Genomic DNA, 24,747 nt, shown 5'->3' with positions numbered 1-24,747 from the left:
AAACACATAACGGCGACGAGCCAACACTGAAAAACACAGAACGTGGTGTTCAGAATGTCACGAGAATTTTTTTGAACTTGCAATGGCTCTGAGGTATTAAGAGGTTATTTTTCCCCTTTTTTCACTGAAGTGGGAAATGCTGAACACAGAACTCTTTAGCTGTGATTCAGTCACCGGGGAAAGACCATGCCTGCCATTGGTCAGAAGCTTAAACATAAAACTGTTATCACTGTCATGAAATAATAAAAAAAAATCTTAAAACTCAAAAATGGGGACACAACATAAAGCTTAGAAATGACATTTTTATGAGAATCAGAAGCAGTGTTAACAAGGTGTGCCTAATAATGTAAAATTTTTTTGCCGACTTCCCACCTTGCAGAAATTGAAATTGCCTGAAAATTGAGTCGACGCTTATCTTTATTTATTTATGTATTTTTTCTATTTATTTTACTTATTGCTCATCTTGAGTTTGGGATCAACATGTCAGTGTTGTGAGAAATTAACATCAGTTTAATCCATCTGCATATTGTACAACCCCAAACAATGGCTTTCAGCTAATGAAGGAGGTGAAAACAGGCACTTCTTCCACTTTGCCCGTTGCTTCGTGATTGACAGATCTTTTCCGTGACCGACATCCAATCAGCTACAAGATATTGTAGCGAATTAGGGGGACAACGCAACCACAGAAACTGCCGCGGCCGGGAAGCGAACCCGTACCGCCCGCACCGCAGGAGACATCGCTAACCGCTCGACTAAAGAGTCGGACCCGCCGACCAGCGGCCAGCGTGTCTTCTTATCCATGCACGTTACAATATCTTGTACCTGCACCTTCTGATAAAGGGTAATGGCACAATGAAGTCAAAGGGGTCTCCGCCACCAAAATACAAAGCACAGAACTAGAATCTGCTATCACTCCCAAATTGATTGACAAAGTTTATACTATACAAATTAAAAGTGAGTTTCTAGTGTTTTCTGCTGCTGTAAGATCTTTGTTTACATCCCTAATGCTTGTTAATATCGATAGAAAACAGGCCCATATTTTCAATTACCGTCAGCTGAGAAAGACATAAAATGCTCTTTTTTCAATCTATAACTCAAATTCCTTAATATACAAATATACCTCGCTTTTACATGGTCGCATATATAAGATCGGCCTGTTTTCTGTGATTCTATGTTGTTAGTTGTGTTTCTATGCTGCGTTTTGTCTGTGTTGTGTGTATGTGTCCGCAGCTAATCTCGCAAACTACAAGACCTATCAGCCTAAAATCTTTTGTGCACAGTTACGAGTGTATGATGAAGAACCTCTCGTGGTTGCGGTGATTCAAAACCTTCAAAAAACGTTTGTTCTCGCTATCGCCGCTCCCTCTCTTCATTCACTCTCTAGCTCGCTTGACCAACGCTGCTTTCCGTCGCTGCCCAATTTGAGTCAACTGTGCGCATGCGCGACTCACATCTTTGGTAGCGTCAGATCGGGCAGTGACAGTATCAAAACCCAAACATTTGGGTATGAGTCTTGAATGTAAACGAGAAGACGATGGTATTTCACAAGTCAGCAAATCATTCACTGCTGATCTCAGCACAGCAGAACTGGAGGAACACTGGACGGACCAAAAATTATTCACCTTATTCACCTCGCCGCCACGCTGCAGTGCCATAGTCTCCAATGTTAAAACCCCGCCATAAAAATACAATTTCAAGAGCAGGGTTAATTACAGTCACAACTGGAAATCATCTCAGTACTTTGAGCTGAGCGCTGCATGTTAAAACTTTTTTTCCTTCTATATTTACCCATTCAATTGACTTGGGTGCTGTGCAAAAGTATTATAATGGCAGGTCAAACACTTTTTTCCATCCTTAAGTGCATGCATTTCCCTTCACCCAGTAGGCAAAAAAGGGGTGATTTGTCGCCAATTTTGAACACCTGGGAAGGGGAGATACGTATGACTGGCGGAGATCTGCACTCTACTGAGTGCACTCCTCTAGTCTGTTCTGCATTTCCGGGCCACCGTACCTCCTGGCTTTGAAACAACAGTGCTAACTTCTGAACCACCGTGCCACCTACAACCATTCAAGAATTTATTTTATAGGGTTTAAAAAAGCCCTCTGAAAAAAAGTGTAGAGGGGGTCAATACCAAAGCTTGGGTTATCCGCCATTTTGGTTTTGACACAACATTTCAAGTTATGTCTGTTTTAGTTGAAATGAGCTGCATAGTCACCCCAGACTCAGGAAAAAGGCTCAATATTCAGGTATTTAGTATCGAAAAGAAAATTGTATTTTTAATTTGATTTCTTGATGATCACAAGTTGATCGGGCTTTCTTAAGCAAATAGCCTGCCAGTAAAGGTTTATTTAAAGATTTAAGGGTCTTTTTTTTCTTTTTTTTCTTTTTACTGAATGAGGGGGGTCTTGAAAACCTAATTAGCCGGCAAATGAGAATCAATCTTTATCTGTTGGTTGGTAATGTGAATGTGTACAAATGTGCGGTGTGATCTTGCTATCTTTCTCTTCTTACATTCGCACTCATTCAGTCTCCGAGTTTTAGATGAGAAGTCATTTTGAAAGACGAGCAAACATAAAAGCGAGGAGGGGTTGGGGTATCATAGCAGGATCTTTGAAAATATAAACAAAAAACATTTCACTAGTGATACCATATGCCATGAGAGATTAACACAGGGGATATAAGGTATGTTTATGATTTAAGGGGCTTCAGATATTATTACCTACTAACAAAAAAAGATGAATTATATTGATGTTACTGATGTTGTGTTGTTCTATCTATCATGTGATTTCCTTTTCATTTTTATTGTTAGATGATACAAATATCTATCGTTCATCTCTGTAGCTGTTCTACTCGAGGATTTTGCATCCTGCTGTTTCACTCTCAGAGTTTCTGTCTGCCTGTGCAGAGCTGAGAAAACTGAAGACAGGTAATCTGTTTTATTTTGCGACATCTCCCAATCTTCCTCACAATTACAGATGGCTAATATCGTGTTTGTAACAACTGTGTATGGGTTATACAAATATTTGATTATGTGTTATGGTAGATTAATATAATGGGCTCTATTTTACACCCGACGCAAAGTGGCGCCAAGCACAGCACTAGTCTGCTAGTTTCAGACCGACGCAGTTGTCATTTTCCCGCCCAGCGTCCACGTTGTTGGACTAGCCAATGCACTCATGCCCATCTGAGTGCCCATGGATGTGTTTGTGTTAAAATGAGGGTGTGCTCAGGCGCATTGTTGGCACATCGTTATCTCGAGACTGCACTTGGAGTGTTAAAATAGAGCCCTATGAGGGGCGTCCAGGTAGCGTGGCAGTCTATTCCATTGCCTATCAACACGGGGATCACCGGTTCGAATCCCCGTGTTACCTCCGACTTGGTCGGGCATCCCTACAGACACAATTGGCCGTGTCTGTGGGTATGCGTCCTCGTTGCTGCACCAGCGCATCCTCTGGTCAGTCGGGGTCCCTGTTCGGGGGGAAGGGGAACTGGGGGGAATAGCGTGATCCTTCCATGCACTACGTCCTCCTGGCGAAACTCCTCACTGTCAGGTGAAAAGAAGTGGCTGGCGACTCCACATGTATCAGAGGAGACATGTGGTAGTCCGCGGCCCTCCCCGGATCAGCAGAGGGGGTTGAGCAGAGACCGGGACGGCTCGGAAGAATGGGGTAATTGGACTGGTACAATTGGGGAGAAAAAGAGGGGAAATTTAAAAAAAAAAAACAGAACCCTATGTCACTCAGTTGACTCAGAGTCGTCAAGGGTTTTCTCTCATTTCTGGATTTGATTGTGGAAGGAAAGGAAGTCATTATTTTCACAATAGCAGATAAAACCCGTATACTACAGGAAATGTCATTTTGAAATGTTGATCAAATAAAATGTAGAAGTTTTGTACAATGTTGGTGTCATCTTTTTCTTTACCTTTTTTCAGGTGGGATATTCTATATTCTCTTTAGACATGATGATGACCTTAATCTAAAACACCCGTGTCTATATAGTTATTCTTATACATCTATACATCTGTCTATATACATCTTCAATATACACCTGTGTCCATATGCGTCTTTATACACCTGTATAGATAGGTGTATACATCTATATTCACCTGTCACTATACATCTATCTGTATAAATCTATACACACCTGTCTATATACACATGTGTGCATATACATCTACATGCACCTGTATCTGCAGCTACCTGCACTGTCCTCTGCACCCCTGAAGAAGGCCAAGTCCGGCCACAATGAATCGGAGCGTTTTGATTTAATTTCATCCTGAATTAAGCAAGTGCAATAAAGGCTTTTTAATAATCCATGGAGGAGAGAGCCTTGGCCTTTTCTTTTTCCTTTTTTTCTTCTTTCTTTTTGATCTCGTCATTTTGAAATATCAGAAATGTTACATGAGCAGAATGCATGCAGCCAAGCCCCAGTTATTTGGAAATCAAGCTACAACTTGCCCATTTTCACGGAAAATCCAAACGGCTTCCGAGCCCAGTGTGAATTTCTTTGTGTGACGCATCAGTGACTCATAGGAGCCTCTGTGTTGGGTAATGTGCTTGTTGATTGTATGATGTCCAAGATTTTTCCGCCTTGGGGTTTCGACAACGTTCTTTTTTTTTCTTTTCTTTTTCTTTTTCCAGCTGCAGCATGGCTAGAGAATATCACTTGGCATTAGGCTGACAGAAGACTCCCTTTAAACAGTCCCTTCATACACATACTCCACCTGACTTTGGCTCTTCAACTTGGATCCTTTTTTTTCTTTCTTCCATTTAACTCTCTTCCTGAATCTCAGTAGTCAATTCATGCGTTTATCTATCAATTCAAACCCCTTCTCATTCAATCAAAGCTTTGTTTTCCACATCCTCATTGCTTCACACGCCTGTCTTGAGCGTGTGTGTGAACTTTAAGCAGCACAGACCCGTTTTGGTTGACAAAGAGATTACGCAGGTGAGACAGCTCCCAGCCTTTTAATTCAAGGCTCCTTCAGATGAAAAGGTTGTGATAGCCTCGCCACTCTTCTTATTATTCTGTTTTGGAGATCTGACTGTTTAAAGATTTATTGGGGAAGTCCGAGCAGGGTACTCGACGCAAACCGAACTTCAGAGAGATCAGGACATCGGGTCTACAAAGGGACGGGTCCAAGATGGAGATGGAGAGCAGACGTGTGATCGCCGTAAATTGTGTTATTCCCGGATGTCACCAACGTGCTGCAGGAGGTTTGGGCAGCAGTTTATATTTCATTTCACAGTTCTTCTTAATGCTATTATTGAAGGAATAACCATTTTCTCTGGTGAACACATAAATTATGATATTCAGAGACTCCTTGCTGTCAATCTCCTTTTCAATACTCATCCACTGATACTCGTGAAAAAGAGCAAACCCAGGGCATCCGGGTAGCATAGCGGTCTATTTATTCCGTTGCCTACCAACACGGGGCTCGCCGGTTCAAATCCCCGTTTTACCTCCGGTTTGGTCTGGCATCCCTACAGACACAATTGGCTGTGTCTGCAGGTGGGAAGCCGGATGTGGGTATGTCTCCTGGTCGCTGCACTAGCGCCTCCTCTGATCAGTCGGGGTGCCTGTTCAGGTGGGAGGGGGAACTGGGGGGAATAGCGTAATCTTTCCACGCGCTACGTCCCCCTGGTGAAACTCCTCACTGTCAGGTGAAAAGAAGCAGCTGGCGACTCCGAGTGTATCAGAGGAGGCATGTGGTAGTCTGCAGCCCTCCCTGAATCGGTAGGGGGGGTGGAGCAGCAACCGCAACGGTTCGGAAAAGTGGGGTAATTAGCCGGAGAAAAGGGGGGGGGGATCCACAAAAAAAAAAGAAAAAGCCAATCCAGATAGATTAAGACTAGATTAGATATTTTCTATAATAAAACAAAACAACGATAAAACTCAACCCCCTGCCATCGTCTCCACTGCAGACCTACCGCTGTGTGCTAATTAAACACCAGAAATTGATTCGAGCGAATGCTAACAGATAAAGACAGGAGGGGAGAACAACACGTAGGTCATTTGTCACTATGCTGGATGATTACCAAATGCTGTTGGGCTCTCCTGCAGAGATTTTTTCCAAACACTAGGTGACAGCGGATAAACTAGAGCAGAGAATAAAAGGCTAGGCTCCGGGCAGCTTTCCCTCGTGACTCTCCTGAGGATTGACCAGTGGGGCACGGGCGGGCTAAGTGACCTGGGCCGGAACTAATCCTGAACAAAAGGAAGCCGCTCCGCTTTTGCCGGAGCATGGTAGATTGGGAATGTTGGCAATGTACGGGGCGAGAAAGACGGCCGCGCGGATCTGGCCCACTCAGTTGTAAAAGTCATGTTGAGTGGCATGTATAAAAACTCGGGGAAGAGCAATCGTCTGTGAACATGCAGGAAACAATTGCTCGCAGCAACATTTTTAGAGCGGTTCATTTGATTTGCTCTCATGTTTGTGTGCCTCTGACCAGGGGAGTGTAGGGACTTTAAAAACGGACCTGGGATTTATGGATGGGCATGGATGGGTGGGTATTGGGGGAATGGGCTGCTAAAATGAGCTGGTGTGAGGTGGCTGCACCAAATTACACTTAGCAGCGAATGGGAGTCCACTTAGTCAGACTCAATTCTGCTGCCCAGGTCTCTCTCCTCAATTTACCACCCAGCTCCAACACGGAGGCTCCGTGAAGGTGACAGGGCACACCTTGGGAGCATAGTCTGGGCTGGATAAAGGGTGCTGGCACTAAGTGTAGCACATAGGGAGAAAAAAAACCCCAGTTCCCCAGTGAACTGCAATAAAATCTTCAGGGAATCAGTCCTGGCCATGCTGTTAAGGGGCTTACACTAGTGCAATGGTATTCAACCTTTTTTTTTTTTTTACTGAATCTCCTTCCAAGGTTGGCTGAGGCCTGCTCAGCCAACTCACACATACACACACACACACACACACACACACACACACACACACACACACACACACACACACACACACACACACACACACACACACACACACACACACACATACACATGCATACATACATACATACTTACAGTGCATCCAGAAAGTATTCACACCCCTTCACTTTCCCCACATTTTGTTATGTTACAGCCTTATTCCAAAATGGATTAAATTCCTTTTTTTTCTCATCAATCTATACACAATATCCCATAATGACAAAGCGAAAAAGGTTTTGTAGAAATTTTTGCAAATTTATTAAAAATAAAAAACTGAAATATTGCATGTACATAAGTATTCACACCCTTTGCTATGACACCCAAAATTGAGCTCAGGTTCATCCTGTTTCCACTGATCATCCTTGAGATGTTTCTACATCTTGATTGGAGTCCACCTGTACTAAATTCAATGGATTGGACATGATTTGGAAAGGCACACACCTGTCTATATAAGGTCTAACTGTTGACTGTGCATGTCAGAGCAGAAACCAAGCCATGAAGTCAAAGGAATTGTCTGTGGACCTCCGAGACAGGATTGTATCGAGGCACAGATCTGGGGAAGGGTACAAAAATATTTCTACAGCTTTGACGGTCCCGAAGAGCACAGTGGTCTCCATCATTCGTAAATGGAAGAAGTTTAGATCCACCAGGACTCTCCCTAGAGCTGGCCGCCCAGCCCAACTGAGCAATCGGAAGAGAAGGGCCTTGGTCAGGGAGGTGACCAAGAACCCGATGGTCACTCTGACAGAGCTCCAGTGTTCCTCTGTGGAGATGGGAGAACCTTCCAGAAGGACAACCATCTCTGCAGCACTCCACCAATCAGGCCTTTATGGTAGAGTGGCCAGACGGAAACCTCTGCTCAGCAAAAGGCACATGACAGCCCGCTTGGAGTTTGCCTGAAAAACACCTAAAGGACTCTCAGACCATGAGAAACAAGATTCTCTGGTCTGATGAAACCAAGATTGAACTCTTTGGCCTGAATGCCAAACGTCACGTCTGGAGGAAACCAGGCACCTCTCATCACCTTGCTAATACCATCCCTACAGTGAAGCATGGTGGTGGCAGCATCATGCTGTGGGGATGTTTTTCAGCGGCAGGAACTGGGACACTAGTCAGGATCGAGGGAAAGATGAATGGAGCAAAGTACAGAGAGATCCTTGATGAAAACCTGCTCCAGAGTGCTCAGGACCTCAGACTGGGGCGAAGGTTTACCTTTCAACACGACAACGACCCTAAGCACACAGCCAAGACAATGAAGGAGTGGCTTCGGGACAAGTCTGTGAATGTCGTTGAGTGGCCCAGCCAGAGCCCAGACTTGAACCCCATTGAACATCTCTGGAAAGACCTGAAAATAGCTGTGCAGCAACGCTCCCCATCTAACCTTACAGAGCTCGAGAGGATCTGCAGAGAAGAATGGGAGAAATACCCCAAATATAGGTGTGCCAAGCTTGTAGCTTCATACCCAAGAAGACTTGAGGCTGTAATCGCTGCCAAGGGTGCCTCAACCAAGTACTGAGTAAAGGGTGTGGATACTTATGTACATGCAATATTTCAGTTTTTATTTTTAATAAATTTATAAAAATTTCTACAAAATCTTTTTCGCTTTGTCCTTATGGGATATTGTGTGTAGATTGATGAAGAAAAAAAAGGAATTTAATCCATTTTGGAATAAGGCTGTAACATAACAAAATGTGGGGAAAGTGAAGGGGTGTGAATACTTTCCGGATGCACTGTATCTCCATCAATCCATTATCTGAACCATTTATCCTGCTCTCAGGGTCGCAGGGATGCTGGAGCCTATCCCAGCAGTCATTAGGTGGCAGGCGGGGAGACACCCTGGACAGTCCACAGGGCCGACACACATACACACATATTCATACCTAGGGACAATTTAGTAATGCCGATTCACCTGACCTACATGTCTTTGGACTGTGGGAGGAAACCGGAGCAAACCCACACAGACACGTGGAACACATGCAAACTCCACACAGAGCACAACCTGGGACAACCCCCAAGGTTGGACTACCCCAGGGCTCGAACCCAGGACCTTCTTGCTGTTAGGCAACCGCACTAACCACTGTGCCACCGTGCTGCCCACATTATATTTATATATATATATATATATATATATATATATATATACACATACATACACACACACACACACACACACACACACACACACGCACATGCATATACATACACACACACACACACACACATATATATATATATATATATATATATATATATATATTCCACCAATTTCCCACTGGATGTAATTGCTAACAAAAATCAATTCCCTGTGCATTAACAGAAGCATGTTATATTTTTATTTATTTGCAACCTCTTTTTAAAAATTAATCATTGGAAAAAAAATCGATAAAAATACTAGTGACCCATATGCAACACATTTGCGAACCACTAGTGGGCCAAAGCCCACATTTTGGGATATTCTGGGGCCCCAGTCACGGCAACTTAGTGTGTGACAGCCATATTTTGCACAGAAATCAGTTCAATAGAATGGAACCGTTGGGATGGCTTTGCTTAGAGTTAAGCTTGGATGAACTGTAACATGCGAATTCGCGCCGCTGACCATTTGTAAAACTGCTTTAAATGTGACGACCTCTGACATGGCAGGCAAGCGGGGACGCCATCACTTTAGCAGCTTCACGTCATCCAATTTCATATTAATGTGCTCAAGACAGAATATAAACTGCTGCACACAAAAAAAGTGGCATGGTTTGCAGTCAGTCATTAAGCAGGAGTAGATGGTATAACCATGTTTCATTAATTAATTTATGTTTAGTGTTTTTGGTCACGGAGTTTGCAAGGACATGCAAATTAATTTCGCTTTGTCAATTTCTGGTATGGCTGGGACCCACCCCACAGTTTGAATATGACTGCTCTAGTTCTTCATGGATGGTTTTTAAATCATGTGTGGAAATTAAGACATCTTGGGGGACATTATTGTCGTGCCCATGATGTACAAGTGATTCTGTGCAGCACCTAGCGATACATAATCCCAATTTAGTCGACATGTTGATTAAGTCAGATCAAATCCAAACTTTCCTTTACAAAAGTTAAGCGACCCATCACACCACACTCCTTGACTCTAATTGACTGTTACTCGCTGATATTACTATGGTAATTGGTATTTGGTGGAGTCTTCATTGTACTTCATAAAATAAAATGGAATTCATGTGCAGTATATCTCTATTCCACATCATTTGTTTTTACAGCATTGTACATGGATAATTTACTGTTACTGTTTTAGGGTTTCGCACTGGTGATTGAAAAAAGAAAAAGAAACACACCGTGACATTAAAACGACTGTTCAGATGAGTAGGTTTTCTTTTGTTTCATAAATGAAGAATGGCCGATCACGGCGTCTGAATGGCGTTATCTGTGAGGTTTCTTTAATCCCCCACTGTATAGTCGCTGCAGATCTAGAGGCTAATCAAGAAAGAGGTTTGTGCAACACACTGGGATGCTGTGGGCTAGAAAGAGATGCTGTGCCAGAGGGCCTCCTCCTATTTCTAATGAGGGATGAGAGAGAGGCGGGAGCGGGGTCTCTGCTCCACACAGTTAGTGAAGCAGCTAGTTAACCCTCCTCCATCTGCACAGAACAGCTAACTACAGCCTCCAGTCTCCTCTATCCATCTTTCTATGGCTTCAGCTTTTCCCCTTCCACAGTCCACTTCCATATTTGTGGAGACTGAGGGGCATCCATGTCACCCAATGAGACTGATTTGATCCGTACATGCGATCAACAATCAAATGCATCTAGATCAGAGGTGGAAAACCCGGCTTCAGAAAGTAGATGTACTAACCATGCATTTGCTCCACCCATGGACTAAAACAGCTGATTTTATTAATTAGATCTCCTACCTGGCTGAAGTGTTGTGCTAATTAGAATCAGCTGGTTTAGTGCATGGGTGGAGCAAATACATGGTTAGTACTTCTACTTTCTGAAGTGGAGTTTTCCACCTCTGATCTAGATGCATTTTAAAGTGGCCATCCACAATTTTTCACCTTTAAAAACGCCATATTTGATACCTTTTCATTTTTGACACAACATTCACTCAATATATGAGTATTCTGTCATTCAGAATCAGGAACATTTTGTCGTTTCCCCCAGCCCACAGCAGTGCAACACAAAGACAAAAAAACATACGCGAAACCTACAATAACTACAAGAACACACATATCCAAACTAACACATGTATCCAAACTAAACAAAAATTTACTGTCCAAGGGAACCAACGCCAGGATGACTGTCGGAACTACCACTCTGCATGGGCTAGCCGTTAGCTTAGCCTGCCCCGCTTCCGCGTCCTGTCAGACCGCCCTCAGTGTTTCCTCTTCGGCATAGCTCCAGGCAGGGGCTGTGGTCCTTGAGCCCACTGGACGCGGCAAGACCAGGCTCCTTCGGCCGATCCAGTGCCAGCTCTCCCAGCCATACACCCTCGACACGCCTCCCCGCACTTCAGACGACGACACCGAAAACACCACAGTCAACGCCAGGCGAGGCCGTTTTTTTTTTGTTTTTTTTTTTGCTCCTCTATAAGCTATTCAAGGCTCAGCGCTTTCGGGTTTTACTGATTTTCACCGAAAAATACCCAGATTTTCAAACTGATTTTCACCCGGATTTTGTTTCCACGGATCCAAAAATTGTTCCTGTTCGTGTGATGTTATGTAACAGTGTCCTCTTGTGGCGAAATTTGGCATGCTGGAGGGCTTTGAAAAATAAAAACCGATAACGCTGAGCCTTGGCAAGTTTTCATCGGCACTGGCACCCAGCAAGTGTTCAGATGTAATGGTGCTCCCCTACAGTAGATGCGGGCACCATTAAGACCCAGCACATCAGTTCAAATCGGTGAACCCCCCCCCCCCCATTTGTCCAAGAGGATATGATTGTCTCAGGTCCCAGCAAGTCCACCTCAGTACCTGCAACAACCGTGCACACCCTCACAGAATTTGACAGCTGCAGTGATATCCCCCAAGCCAGACAGCGTGGCAGATATCAGCCACGAATCCGAGATACAATTAAAAAAAAAACCTTTATTTACATTCAGCCTGTCTCAAGTATCATCACCAACCCACCACTAATTACCTCAAATGCGTAATGCACTTTGCCCCGGCTTATGTTGTGGTAGAAAGACTCGACTGACGCGAACATCACAAACCAAGAACAGCACGAGGGGATGAGGAGGGAGCTTTCAATCCTAATCCTCGGGGCGTCAATTACGTAACAGCGTTGTAAAATATTCATGACACACCACGGCGATGGAATCCTTGCCTGCGCCAAAGTGCTGAGCAAACACTTTACCTTCAGCCACTTTAGGAGTGTGAGAAGGACAGGGGGGAAGTATGAACGAAAAACAGGTGAGAGACAATGGCGAGAATGCTGGGAATTGCACCTGGTAAACAGAGTCTGGCCCAGTGAGGACGCTAAACAGCGTTGACAGTGTCAATTGAAAAGTGATGTGTTGCTTGCTTGTTTGCGGTTTGTGTGTGCTGTTTGCTGTGTGAGCCCAGTCAAACATTTGTATGCAAATTATTTGCAGATCTCAAAATACCGATGGCTGCCGACGTTCTGTTACATGCACACAATGCCTGTCAACATATCGTTGAATGAAGACATTCACTCGGATCAACTTGATTTTTTCCTCCCCTTCCCTCCCCAATTGTACTTGGCCAATTACCCCACTCTTCCGAGCCATCCTCCACCCCCTCTGCAGAGCCTCCTGCTCCACCCCATCTGCCGATCCGGGGAGGGCTGCAGGCTACCACATGCCTCCTCCAATACATGTGGAGTCGCCAGCCACTTCTTTTCCCCTGACAGTGAGGAGTTTCTCCAGGGGGGCGTAGCACATGGGAGGATCACATTATTCCCCCCAGTTCCCCCCCCCCCCCGAACAGGTGCGCCAAATGACCAGAGGAGGCGCTAGTGCAGCAACCAGGACACATACCCACATCCGGCTTCCCACCCGCAGACACCACCAATTGTGTCTGTAGGGACACCCGACCAAGCCGCAGGTAACACGGGGATTCGAACCGCCAATCCCCGTGTTGGTAGGCAAAGAAATAGACCGCTACACTACCCGGACCACTCAGATCTACTTTTAACCCTGATTTACTCTCAACACAGATTATAATGCTTAACGCTCAGCCTCCCGGATCTTTACTCTGACCTAAAACTACACCAAACCCAAAGCTAAACTTAACCATCTCTAACTTTTAAACCTAAACATCACCATCTCCGATCTAATACATAAACATAACCATTTCTAAACCTATACCTTATAAACTGTCTCTAACCTAACACCATGATATAACCATTTCTAACCTGATACCTAAACCAACAGAGCAGGAGATCTGAACAGATGTCCTCAAGTACGTCCTCATTCATCAATATGTTGAAATTAATTGCATGCATGAGACAGAACGTCATTTTGATATGTTGACATGTTGTCTCATGGGACCAGGCATATATAAGGTATATAGGTGTGCTGTTATTCATCATTTCTACATGAAGAAATGTTGGCAACCAAAGTTTGTATATGAGCATTTTATCTCAGAAACTGGGTTGCAAACAGTACATGCAAACATGAAGCTGTGGCCATGTTGGCCACCCAACCACACAACAGTAGCCATGTATTCATCCAAATATTAAGCACATTTCAAGTGAAAATTTTAAGACTCCGGTAAATTGTCAGGTGTCTGTCCATTTGTCGGCGAGTACTGCTGGCGTTGTGTGTGGCTGCCGCTTCTCCCTCTCGTAGCCCCGCTTCCCATCCACCCCTGTATGACTGTGTTATGTTTATCTGTTGTCTTGTTTCACCCCGTTTATTGTAAAGCAACTTTGAGTGTTAGAAAAGCACTATATAAGTTTGACTTATCATTATTATTGACTCATTTTAAGTGATGTAACAAGCTCCCATCTTAAAAATGTTAAAGAGTGACATGGAGGCGGGCTGAAAGGAATGACTTCCAAGCGGAGAATTTTGAAAAAGTTTCTGTTGTTCTTTTTCAGAGAACTGTTTTATCAAGGCATGATCTTTTCCACCTGAAAAAACTGGGCCTTTACAGGTGACGGGTTTTTTTTCTTAATATGTTTTAACGTCGTCTCAGCTTTTCTTATCCCAGATTCAAAATTTGCATGAAAACACCTCAATGGAAACTGTGTCAGTGTTGTAACACCAAAAATTAACCTACGCCGAACCAAATTCTCATTTCAATGTTTTAATATTGTTTTCATCTCTGTGCTGCTTTAGGTATCTTACGGCTATCTCCCATCCGGATATTAACTCTGACGTGTCTCACACAACCATTACTGAGATGGATTCAATCCAATAGTTGGGATATGAGAAAAAGATGTAGATTGCAAGGACAAAGGATTTCACACCAACCTCTTGCAGCCATTAAAGAAGTAAAGTGTAATATGGCCCTCTTTGCCAGTAAAAAGGGATTCCTCCTCGTGGTTTTTATGCAGCCTTATTGATGGAGATGTTAGCTTGAACCTGCTGAGAGCCATAAGAATGTGTGTAAGAGCACAACTCTTTCAACTAGCCCCATATCTCTACACTAACTGCTGAATTTTGCATGCGACTCTGGGTGGAGTCACTCCCGATGGATCTTGTTGACTTTCATGCTCCGATTTGAAATTCAAATTGCACATGCACAGAGTTCAAAAAGGTGCTTATCAGCCACCCGCAGCTTCAAGGTAAGCAGTGCCATCCGAGTGGAGAGAGGAAGGCTTTCTATTGAGCTGAGCTGATCAGGCTGAACAGCAGAGCAAATACAAGGCATCCTGCTGGAAAAGGCTGCAGGCTCATCACGGCAACGCAGCTAATAACACCACTGATCATTCAGCATTAAGACCATCGGCTTATGTTCAGACCGCCCTCCATGCAGCCATTGTTGTGCTTGACACAGAGAGCAAAATGTGCAGCTAGTGTCGCTAATGTGAGTGAAAAGCCATGGCTTGCATTTTTCTTTCCACATTTTCTGTCGGCTTGTTTTTTTTCCCAGTTTGTTTGTTTCCCTGCTTTGGGCATCTGTAAGCCCAAACTCTAAAGTTGGGTATGTTGTGTCATATCTGATCTAAAGTTGGGGACCAGAGGAGAGGTTGGAATAAAATATGACTGGGATGTTTCTAAAAGTTAGCGCTGATCTTTTAGTGTTAACCTGGAACGATTACCGTTATGTCAGAACACTGGATTGTGACACGCAAATTCCTGCAGGATTTGGGAATAACGTTGACTAGACTGTCAACCTCCAAATCATTCTGACGGTAATCTGCATGCTGTAATCTGCCGGTTTTACCAGCGGTTTTACTAAATGATGTGTGTATAAAGGAGAGAGTATTGTGGCCTACCTGATGTGGCTATAAGAGGATCATGAGAACCGCCCTCTGTCACCGGTAGGAATTCCAATCCGTGACCTTTTGGACAAGTCACCCAACTGAATTGCATATCAATTTAAATCACGTTAATCCAGTCAGCATTGATTTTTGTTATCTTTCAACTTGCCAAAAAAAAAATCATGTCAGCATTGTCACAGTACCTGAGTGAGAGTCTCGACTAACACAGACATGAACAACAAAATATCCATCCATTATCCAAGCCGATTTCGGGTCACGGGATGCTGGAGCCTATCCCAGCAGTCATTGGACGGCAGACGGGGAGACACCCTGGACAGGCCGCCAGGCCATCACAGGGCCAACACACACACATATTCATACCTAGGGACAATTTAGTACGGCCCATTCACCTGACCTACATGTCTTTGGACTGTGGGAGGAAACCGGAACACCCGCAGGAAACCCACGCAGACAATGCAAACTCCACACAGAGGAGGATCTGGACGATCCTCAAAGCTGGACTACCCCGGGGCTCGAACCCAGGACCTTCTTGCTGTGAGGCGACCGCGCTAACCACTGCGCCATCGTGCCACCCCCAAGTGTTAGCTTTTACAAGCAAATTCTGTCCAAAGGACAGCACTGTTAAGTGCTCATGAATTATGAGCATATTTTGAATACTGCGGGGAAAGACGTAGGCTACGTTAACTAAGCTGGGGATCGATCAGCTAACAGCACTGCATTGCTGTACAGTTGATGAGGGGCCAGTGTCACCAATGCCGTTTTTCTAGACATAAGAAAAAACCATGTATAACAACAAAATATGTCCACTCACAAATGGGTCTTTTGTGTTTGTGTGTTCAAAGATATTAAGCAATTGCAACAAAAAGTTCCCCTATCATGTAAAATGACTGCACAGCACAAGTAGCCAGTGCTTTTTTCTATCCATCCACTCATAAAGACAATTTAAAAAGCCATACCACACCAAACTACAATATCAGAAGGGATGTAGTTGGGACCTTTTTGCAACATACTTATGAAAAAAGGTCATAAAATGTAAACGTTCATTTTAAATGCAACTGTTAGGCTGAAAGACTATCACTGATCGAGGCTGTTTCCAAACCTCCAAATCTATATGAAAAGCAAGAAACGAGTGTTATTTTTGCATCATGAGAGGTGATGACGCATGAAAGAGAGACATCTGAGGTTGTCTCTCTTGAAGACATCCTTCCATACCAATAAATAGCCAGTGTTGTTCAATTGTACCTGCCTTTTGCAAGGTATTGACTATCAGTGAGAGATGTGAAGGACAGAGCTTTTTCCCCCGCTGGATAACAAGAAAGGATGTTGAAGCTGGAGAATCGTTCTCTTTTGCAAACACAACCGAAGTCATCCTCAGCAGATGGTCTGATGTTTCATTATTATCACGATACTTTACAGTCCTCATTTATTCAGTGTTACCCATCAACTGAAAACAACATTTAAAAATATGACTGTGACCATTTCTAATTGGGTCAGAAACATTACCAAATGATGCTCGGCTCTGAGAATACCAAGACACTGATTTCATAGGGGTCTATTCCTCCATGAACACTCTGGTGCTGACAGAGGAGATATTGTGGAGTGGTACTTAGGCTCACTGGGTGGCTTGCAGTCTCCGTTTGACAGCATGGGAACGTACCATAAAGCAACAATCGTATATTGTTTGTGACTTGTTGTTGTTAATGTTTGTACACAACATTTGTAGAGACCGTGACATAATACGGACAGTCATGTTGTGTTTTCAGTATAGCAGTGTCGCGGGCCCTCTCTGGTAACATACATGGCTTCCCCAAATTAATTAGAATAAAGCAACACTAAGAACTCGTGGCAAATTAATGTCATTAGTGAGGAGATTTACTGGGCAATTATAAGCCCCAGTTCTCCGGACAAACAAAAAAACAGACTGAATCTAATATGACTTATTTTGTGGAATACAAGTGAAGCAAAATGCAGGAATATAACGCTGGAAGTTTACTGCAGAAAATGTGTGTGTGTGTGTGTGTGTGTGTGTGTGTGTGTGTGTGTGTGTGTGTGTGTGTGTGTGTGTGTGTGTGTGTGTGTGTGTGTGAGTGTGTGTGTGTGTGTGTCTGCATGGGTGCACATGTGCATCAGCATGTTTAATCCAATATTGACCAGCATATGTTAATACTGTCAGGGCAAACAAATACGGCTCGCTGTCTCTGGAAACAAAGCCATCACAATTTTCAACATCAGTTCCATATGTTGTGAGAGTTCATTAGCAGCCATATTACTGAACGCTCTTCTGTGCATCTCCGAAACACAATTGTGTGGAAAATTGTCCGCCAATCCATGCATGTAAAAACCTACTTCCTGATTTGTAGGCTGCATTACAAATAACTTCCACATTATGCAGCAGTATGTGGTGTTTTTAATGTTTTACAATGCAGCCTACCAACAAAACAGGAAGTACGTTTTCACAATGAGAGACTCTGCCGGTGATGCCACTAGTGTGCACAATTTAGGTGGCATTTAAGAGACACGCTTAAGGGGGTCCAGGTAGCGTAGTGGTCTTTTCCGTTGCCTACCAACAAAGGGATCGCTGGTTTGAATCCCCGTGTTACCTCTGGCTTGGTCGGGCATCCCTACAGACACAATTGGCCGTGACTGCGGGTGGGAAACCGGATGTGGGTGTGTGTCCTGGTCACTGCACTAGCGCCTCCTGTGGCCAGTCGGGGTGCCTGTTCACGGGGGGAGGTGGAACTGGGGAGAATAGCGTGACCCTCCCATGCGCTACTTCACCCTGGCGAAACTCCTCCTGTCAGGTGAAAAGAAGCGGCTGGCGACTCCACATGTATCGGAGGAGACACGTGGTAGTCTGCAGCCCTCCTCGGATCGGCAGAGGGGGTGGAGCAGTGACCGGGACGGCTCGGAAGAGTGGGGTAATTGGCCCCAGATACAACTGGGGAGAAAAAGGGGGGGGGGAATCCTGAAAGAAAATAAAAAAAAAAAGACACACTTAAGACTGCTCAGTATTATGGCTGCTCATGGAGTGTTGTCCCTACGTATACAGAAATAATCTTCAAAAACCATGATTGTTTCCTGTTAATGGAGCTTTACAAGAAGGTCACGCCAAACAGGAAAACCATTCCCCAACATGGTAAAAGGAGCGTGTGCGAGAAGGCACCACATAATTGTACACATCGAAGGACCAATATACGGGCCAATATATTTCAGTAGTCAAGACAGTCAAGAAAGACTAAATGAGGGGCGCGTGAAAGGAAACCTACCCTGAAGAGACGCAGGATGTTGGCCACCATGATTGACACGGAGCTGGCAGAGGCACCGATGACCCCAACCACTCTCTCGGGCTTGGTGATGATGGGCGGCCCGCCGCTGAGACACTTGACGTCGGACGAGTCTTTCTCGATCAGCGCCTGGACGAACGTGAGCGACTGCTCGAGAGCATGGGTGTCGCGGGAGCAGGTGTCGAGGATGCGCGCCCCCAGGGTGATGTTGGGCAGCAGCTCGTTGTCGTTGTTGATGCGGTCCAGGGCGAACAGCATGGCCTCCAACCTGTGGATGCCCTTTTCCTTTTTCAGCTCCCCGCAGGCTTTGCCGTCGTTTCCCCGGGCGTGCACGGGGAACAGCCCGCCGAGAGAAATATCCCCGTCGATGCGTATTGAGTTGAGGTGCGTGTGGCCCGGCATCTTGGGCTTGGCTGCCAAGGCCACCGGTGAGAGACACCAAGCCAGCAGCAACATCCAGCAGCAGCCACATCTAAAGCCGCCAGTCCACCCTCTCTCAAAGCCTCCTGCTAGAGTCATAATGAAAGGCTAAATCCGCATCCAAATACGAATTAAAGTCTTTTGAAAATGAAAGACACCACACACGGGCGCGCGTCCGCACACACACACACACATATACCCACACACACATACAAATGTCCCGAAGGTTAGCAGCAATATTCTTCAGAGCACAGTAGCCCCCTCAGAAGTCTCTTCTCATGTTTTTCAGCTCTGACACAACCTCAGTAATACTAATTAGCTCGCTCGCTCCTCTGGCTCCTTTTCTTTCTTTCTCTCTCTCTCTCTCTCTCTCTCTCTCTCTCTCTCTCTCTCTCTCTCTCTCTCTCTCTCTCTCTCTCTCTCTCTCTCTCTCTCTTCTTTCTTCTCTGTGTTTTGCTCTCCTTCTTCCTGCACCTGAGAACGATGATTGCATGCAGTTGCTAGACAGCGCTGGATGAGCTGGGAGGGAGCCTGTGGAGAGCCATCTTATGAGGCATTAAGTGAGAACAAAGGCAGGAGGTCGGCCGCTATTCCTTTCTCCTCAGAAAGAAGACGGGTGCGTTCAGTCTTCCTCCTGGTCCACAAAATGGGAAGTAATAACCAAGTTGGACCCGGTGATCTTCAGGAGGTGTGGAGATATGGCCTCTCTGAGCAGCACAGCAGATTCCTGCAAAACAACAAGGGAGGTGGATGAGATGCTAAGGGAGTAGTGCAAATAGTGAGTTGTTTTTCTTGAAAAGAAAAGAACAGGTGAGGAATTAAATAATTTGCATTGATTTGATCAACAGTAGAATTTTTGCTGTACGCATATTTGTGTATCTATGTGTGTGTGTGTGTGGGGGGGGGGGTTCGGCGGTGCCACGTATTACTTTCCCAGAGAGATGCACAAAATAACAGAGATTTCATCTCTGCTGTTGTCCGTCTGAGATGCCCATACAGTCCCACTCAAGTCGGTATAATCTGATTTTCCACCCCTGCATGAAAAATCCCACTTTCCATCACATCAAAATATCGCAGCACATAAACCGGTCAACATCGGACAGTCGCTGTTGCAATCTCGATTTTATACCCACATTTATAAGCAGAAATAGTTGGCCAACCAACAACACACCGCACGAGAAAGCCGCTCTCCATTTCGCACCCTTGGTTCAACTGCTTTTAGAGCACCACAATGAATTATTCCTACATTCCTTGAGCATAACGGATTCGCTGCTTCTTGGCCCGTTTCCACAGCTTGTGCCAACAGATGCCACTCTGCATCCGAAAGGTTAGCAAATATTGTGCTAATAAAAGTACAGGACTCTGAATCAAATAAAAAGAAATGTTCCTGGAGTGATTACCACACTACAGTGTGGCTGGGCTGCTTTTGTGCAGCTCTCATACCAGCAGTGAGATTAGAAACTAGCTTTGGATTTGTACATAAATCTGGGCGGAGTGTGTAACTGAGAGAGGTGGGGGACACCGATGTGTGTGTGTGTGTGTGTGTGTGTGTGTGTGTGTGTGTGTGTGTGTGTGTGTGTGTGTGTGTGTGTCCTGGGCAGAATGTGGTGTCTCCACAGTAGGCCCTACTTCTTGCACAGTGCCAGACTAATAGAGTGGTGGATCTTCACCCAGCGGGAGAGGCCTGCTGCTGAGTCTCTCGCTCTCCGTCTCTCTCTCTCTATCTATTTTATAGATATATTTTATCTAACTCTCTGACACACTCTCCCTCTCACACCCCTCTTCCGCTCTCTTTCTATCTCTCCTTTTTGTCTTATTCTCTTAGATTTTCCCCTTTTCATCTCTCTCTCTCTCAACACACACATTTCTCCCTCTCTATCTCGCTCATTATTTTTGTCCTGCTCATTCTCTCCCTTACCTTCTCTCTCTCTCTCTCTCTCTCTCTCTCTCTCTCTCTCTCTCTCTCTCTCTCTCTCTCTCTCTCTCTCTCTCTCTCTCTCTCTCTCTCTCTCTCTCTCTCTCTCTCTCTCTCTCTCTCTCTCTCTCTCTCTCTCTCTCTCTCTCTCTCTCTCTCTCTCTCTCTCTCTCTCTCTCCCTCCCTCCCTCTCTTTCTTGCTCCAACTCTATTACTTTCCAGTAAACACAGCACATACATAGCCAGTCAGGCTGCAGGGAACACTAAAGGCAAAAACTTGTTGGTTACTTCGACGTTTGTGTTACTTCACAGCACGTGTGCTGCACCATCGAAGTGAATCAGTAATATTTTGCAATAATTGTAATGGGGAGAGAGGTGTGCGTGACTTACAGGGACGTTTTGTTTGCCACTTTTTCCATAGGGTTTGGGAACAGATTTACAGAAATATCTCATTGAAGTAGGGGAGCCTGGAGATTTACCACATGTCATGAATTATAGACAGTGCTGGGTCGTTACTTTCTTTTATTTTGGACATCAAATCAAATAATAAAGACGCCCTGCTCTGGCACGGTACTGTGGCCTGTCTTATGCTGCTTCTCCCATCCTGCAGGGATCCAAAGAAAGATATTTATATCACCCTGCACAGATCATCCCCCTAAAACACAGCATTTATAATGGATGAATCCTACCAGCTCGAGCAAAACATCTCGTTCTGGAGGAAAGACTAAAAGAGGAGAGAGAGGAAGGGTGGTTACAATGGCCCAGGTCTTTTTGTGAAGGAGATTGAGAAAGACATGAAAAAAGTGAAACGCATGCAGACATCACAGTTAACAGGAAGGAGGCTAGCTAGGTGAGGCGGCGGTAGGGGCAGGCAGGGGGCACCCTGGTTTTTTAAACACTGTTAATCAACATTTTGACAAAAGCGCCATCTACAATAAATGGCTCCATCTTGTATGAGCTAATGACTCTCCCAAGCACACTATCTTACCTTGAATAGACTGGTAATAGTAGTACAGAATGGGTAGCCTGAAAAAAACATTTTAATATGAGGCTTGTATGTTCTCCATGGACCACAGTAATAATGTTGTATGATAATTTGGCTTTAGCTCATAAGCTAAGCATGAGAATTAAGTAGAAAAGCTGTTAGAAAGGGGAAAAAAACATCTAATTTTAAACTTTTCACCCCACATTATTTCGAGTATGCACTAATAAAGCAGCAATGGGGATGATTGTTGTGTACGGCCGAACAAAGAAACCCAACAAATTGCTCGAGTGCGGAAAAATCTTACAGCGGGAAGGGCAGTTAAAAACAGGTTATATAAATAAGACTTGATAGGCCAGGGATTAAGTCCACCATGCCTCCGGAGATCCTTTCAGTTGTTGTGGGCTTCTGTCCCTTTCCGTCAGTCAGCGAAAACGCTGCATGCAGAATGGCAGCTCTACCAGATGTTTGGTCACAAGGCCCAGATGGGAAGAGTAGATAAACATCAGCTGTCTGCAGAGAGTAGGAGTTGGGGGAAATTGCTGAATCCACACAGCAACCCACTTCCCTCTGACACTGAGGAGCATGAAGAGAAAACACGTCCTCCCCCGCATAGTTATCCAGCAGCTTCCACTCATGCAATGCATGGCCATGGAGAACGCAGGTTTAGCTGCTAATCTCTAGTTAAACCTGACTAAGGGCTGTGCACCACTGTGAGTTCTGAGTGTTAATATCAGACTAAGCTTTCTGGTTTGTGCCGGTTTGCTCCAAGTATTGAGATGAAAAAGGCTCATACGCGACACCTGTTTTGTGAACATCTGCTGACTTGACGCCCCTGGTTGATTGATAACAAACAATGCTAGTTAATTAGCATCATTGTAAAAATAATTAGGCTTATCTTACGACTGAAAACTTTCCCTGTTGAGCATCTAACAAACTGATTGACTATGTCTGTCTTTAAACTGTGCACCATAACCTTCAAGGAAACATAGGGGAGAAATTATAAAGGATATGTCTGCCATCCCAGCTGAGGTGCATTGATATAGACACGGCCGAGTTGTAAATGGATTTGTGTCAAGGTGAGATTAAATCTGTGTTGGTTTAGATGTTCACAAAATGAAGGACAAAACAATAGACTGTAGACTTTTACAACCCGTTTCTAAACCGACTGTAACAAAAACAAGAAAACGGGATGGATGTTAAAACCATAAATGTCGTCCCAATGTTGTGGACAGCAGAAAGGTATCCTATATATAAGAACATTCAGCACCTTCATCTTTACACAATCAGTCCTTCTTCATAAACACCTTATCTTATTGTTTTGTTCGGTTTCAACATTAGACTAGTTTTGTAGAGCCGAAGTAACGGAGAAGACCGTAGGTTCACACTTTAGCCGTGTAGGCAACTTTCTTTAATTCACGGTAAATCAGCGAGACAAACAAAACCCACAGCTCGACTGAGCGGAGGTGGCAAGAATAACCAGAAAACTGGCTGGACAACCATAACTTAACCCTGCGTTAACCTGCCAGGGCAACCATGACTTAACCCTTAGTTCCTGGGTTGAATTCTGTCCCCAATACGTGTCCACCACATGAGCCCCCCCAGAATTCGCCCTAGTAATCGAAGTCAGGCAGGCGCGGGTGGACGACAGGCCGTCCGCGGCGGCTCCGGATAACAGGGGCCGGAGTGTCTGTGTGAGGCATTGACGCGGGCCTGTGGAGGTCGGCCTGAGGAGCAGAAGAGGCAGCTCGGGCCTCCACGGGGGGAGGAGGCGGAGCCGGGGGACGACCGCGACGAGGAGGTTGGGCTAACTCCAACGGCTGCGTCAAGTCCAGGTGTGCGGGTTTAACTCGGTCCACTGAAACATGCTCGGCCGTGCCCCCAAAATCCACCACCAGGTGCTTAGTTCCCCGTTCCAGGACGCGGAAGGGGCCGTCATAAGGGGGTTGCAGAGGGGGGCGGTGTGCGTCGTGACGGATGAACACGTAGTCCGCTGACTGCAGACCTGGGGGCACCTGGGACACCGGAGCGCCGTGTTGGGCGGTAGGGACGGGTGTGAAAGCTCTTACCCCGTCCAGCAAGGAGGCTCGTTGGTCCACAGCTGACCAGAGACGCATTGCATTGGGCATGAAATCGCCTGGGACTCGCAGCGGCGTGCCGTACACCAGCTCCGCAGAGGAGGCTTGTAGGTCTTCCTTCGGGGCGGTCCGCAGGCCCAGCATGACCCATGGGAGCTTGTCAACCCAGTTGCAGTCCTTGAGAGTAGCCCGAAGCGCAGCCTTCATGGACCGGTGGAAGCGCTCACATAGGCCGTTCGCCTGAGGGTGGTAGGCGGTAGTGCGATGAAGCTTGACGCCCAGAGCCTCACCCACAGCATTCCATAGCTCTGAGGTAAACTGTGGCCCACGGTCAGATGAAAGGTCGGAAGGCGTACCGAAACGTGAGACCCATGACCCAATAAAAGCCCGGGCCACATCAGCAGACGTCGTGGATGCCAGGGGAACAGCTTCAGGCCAGCGCGTAGTCCTGTCCACCACAGTGAAGAGGTAGGTGAACCCATGGGAGGGGGGTAGGGGACCAACCAGGTCGACGTGGACATGGTCAAATCGTCTCTCCGGCACTGCGAAGCGTTCCAGGGGCGCCTTAATGTGGCGGTGTATCTTAGCCCGCTGACAGGCAACACACGAGTCGGCCCACGCTTTCACGTCTCTCTTAAGTCCCTCCCACACAAACTTAGCAGAGGTCAGGCGCACGGATGGCTTACCGCCTGGATGAGAGAGGCCGTGTACAGCTTCAAATACGGGGCGTCTCCAGCTGTGC

At 45.4% G+C, this 24,747-nt stretch overlaps 1 protein-coding gene across 2 annotated transcripts in view; it reads right to left on the bottom strand.

Moving 5' to 3' along the window:
- Positions 1–24,747, bottom strand: part of grm4 (glutamate receptor, metabotropic 4) — a 254,147-nt gene that overhangs the window by 227,542 nt on the left and 1,858 nt on the right. Inside the window, exon 3 of one of the 2 annotated variants that reach the window (XM_056275450.1) lies at positions 18,593–18,990. In XM_056275450.1, the coding sequence (XP_056131425.1) occupies positions 18,593–18,868 (276 nt within the window). In that variant the 5' untranslated portion in view covers positions 18,869–18,990. Of the gene's footprint in view, positions 1–18,592; positions 19,067–24,747 lie in introns of those variants that run through there. The other variant, XM_056275448.1, reaches the window with a different exon arrangement.

Source organism: Lampris incognitus, chromosome 2 (genome assembly GCF_029633865.1).
Source record: "Lampris incognitus isolate fLamInc1 chromosome 2, fLamInc1.hap2, whole genome shotgun sequence".
Taxonomy (NCBI): Eukaryota; Metazoa; Chordata; class Actinopteri; order Lampriformes; family Lampridae; genus Lampris; species Lampris incognitus.
Note: the sequence above shows the minus strand (reverse complement) of the source record. Positions and strands in the feature narration are given on the sequence as shown.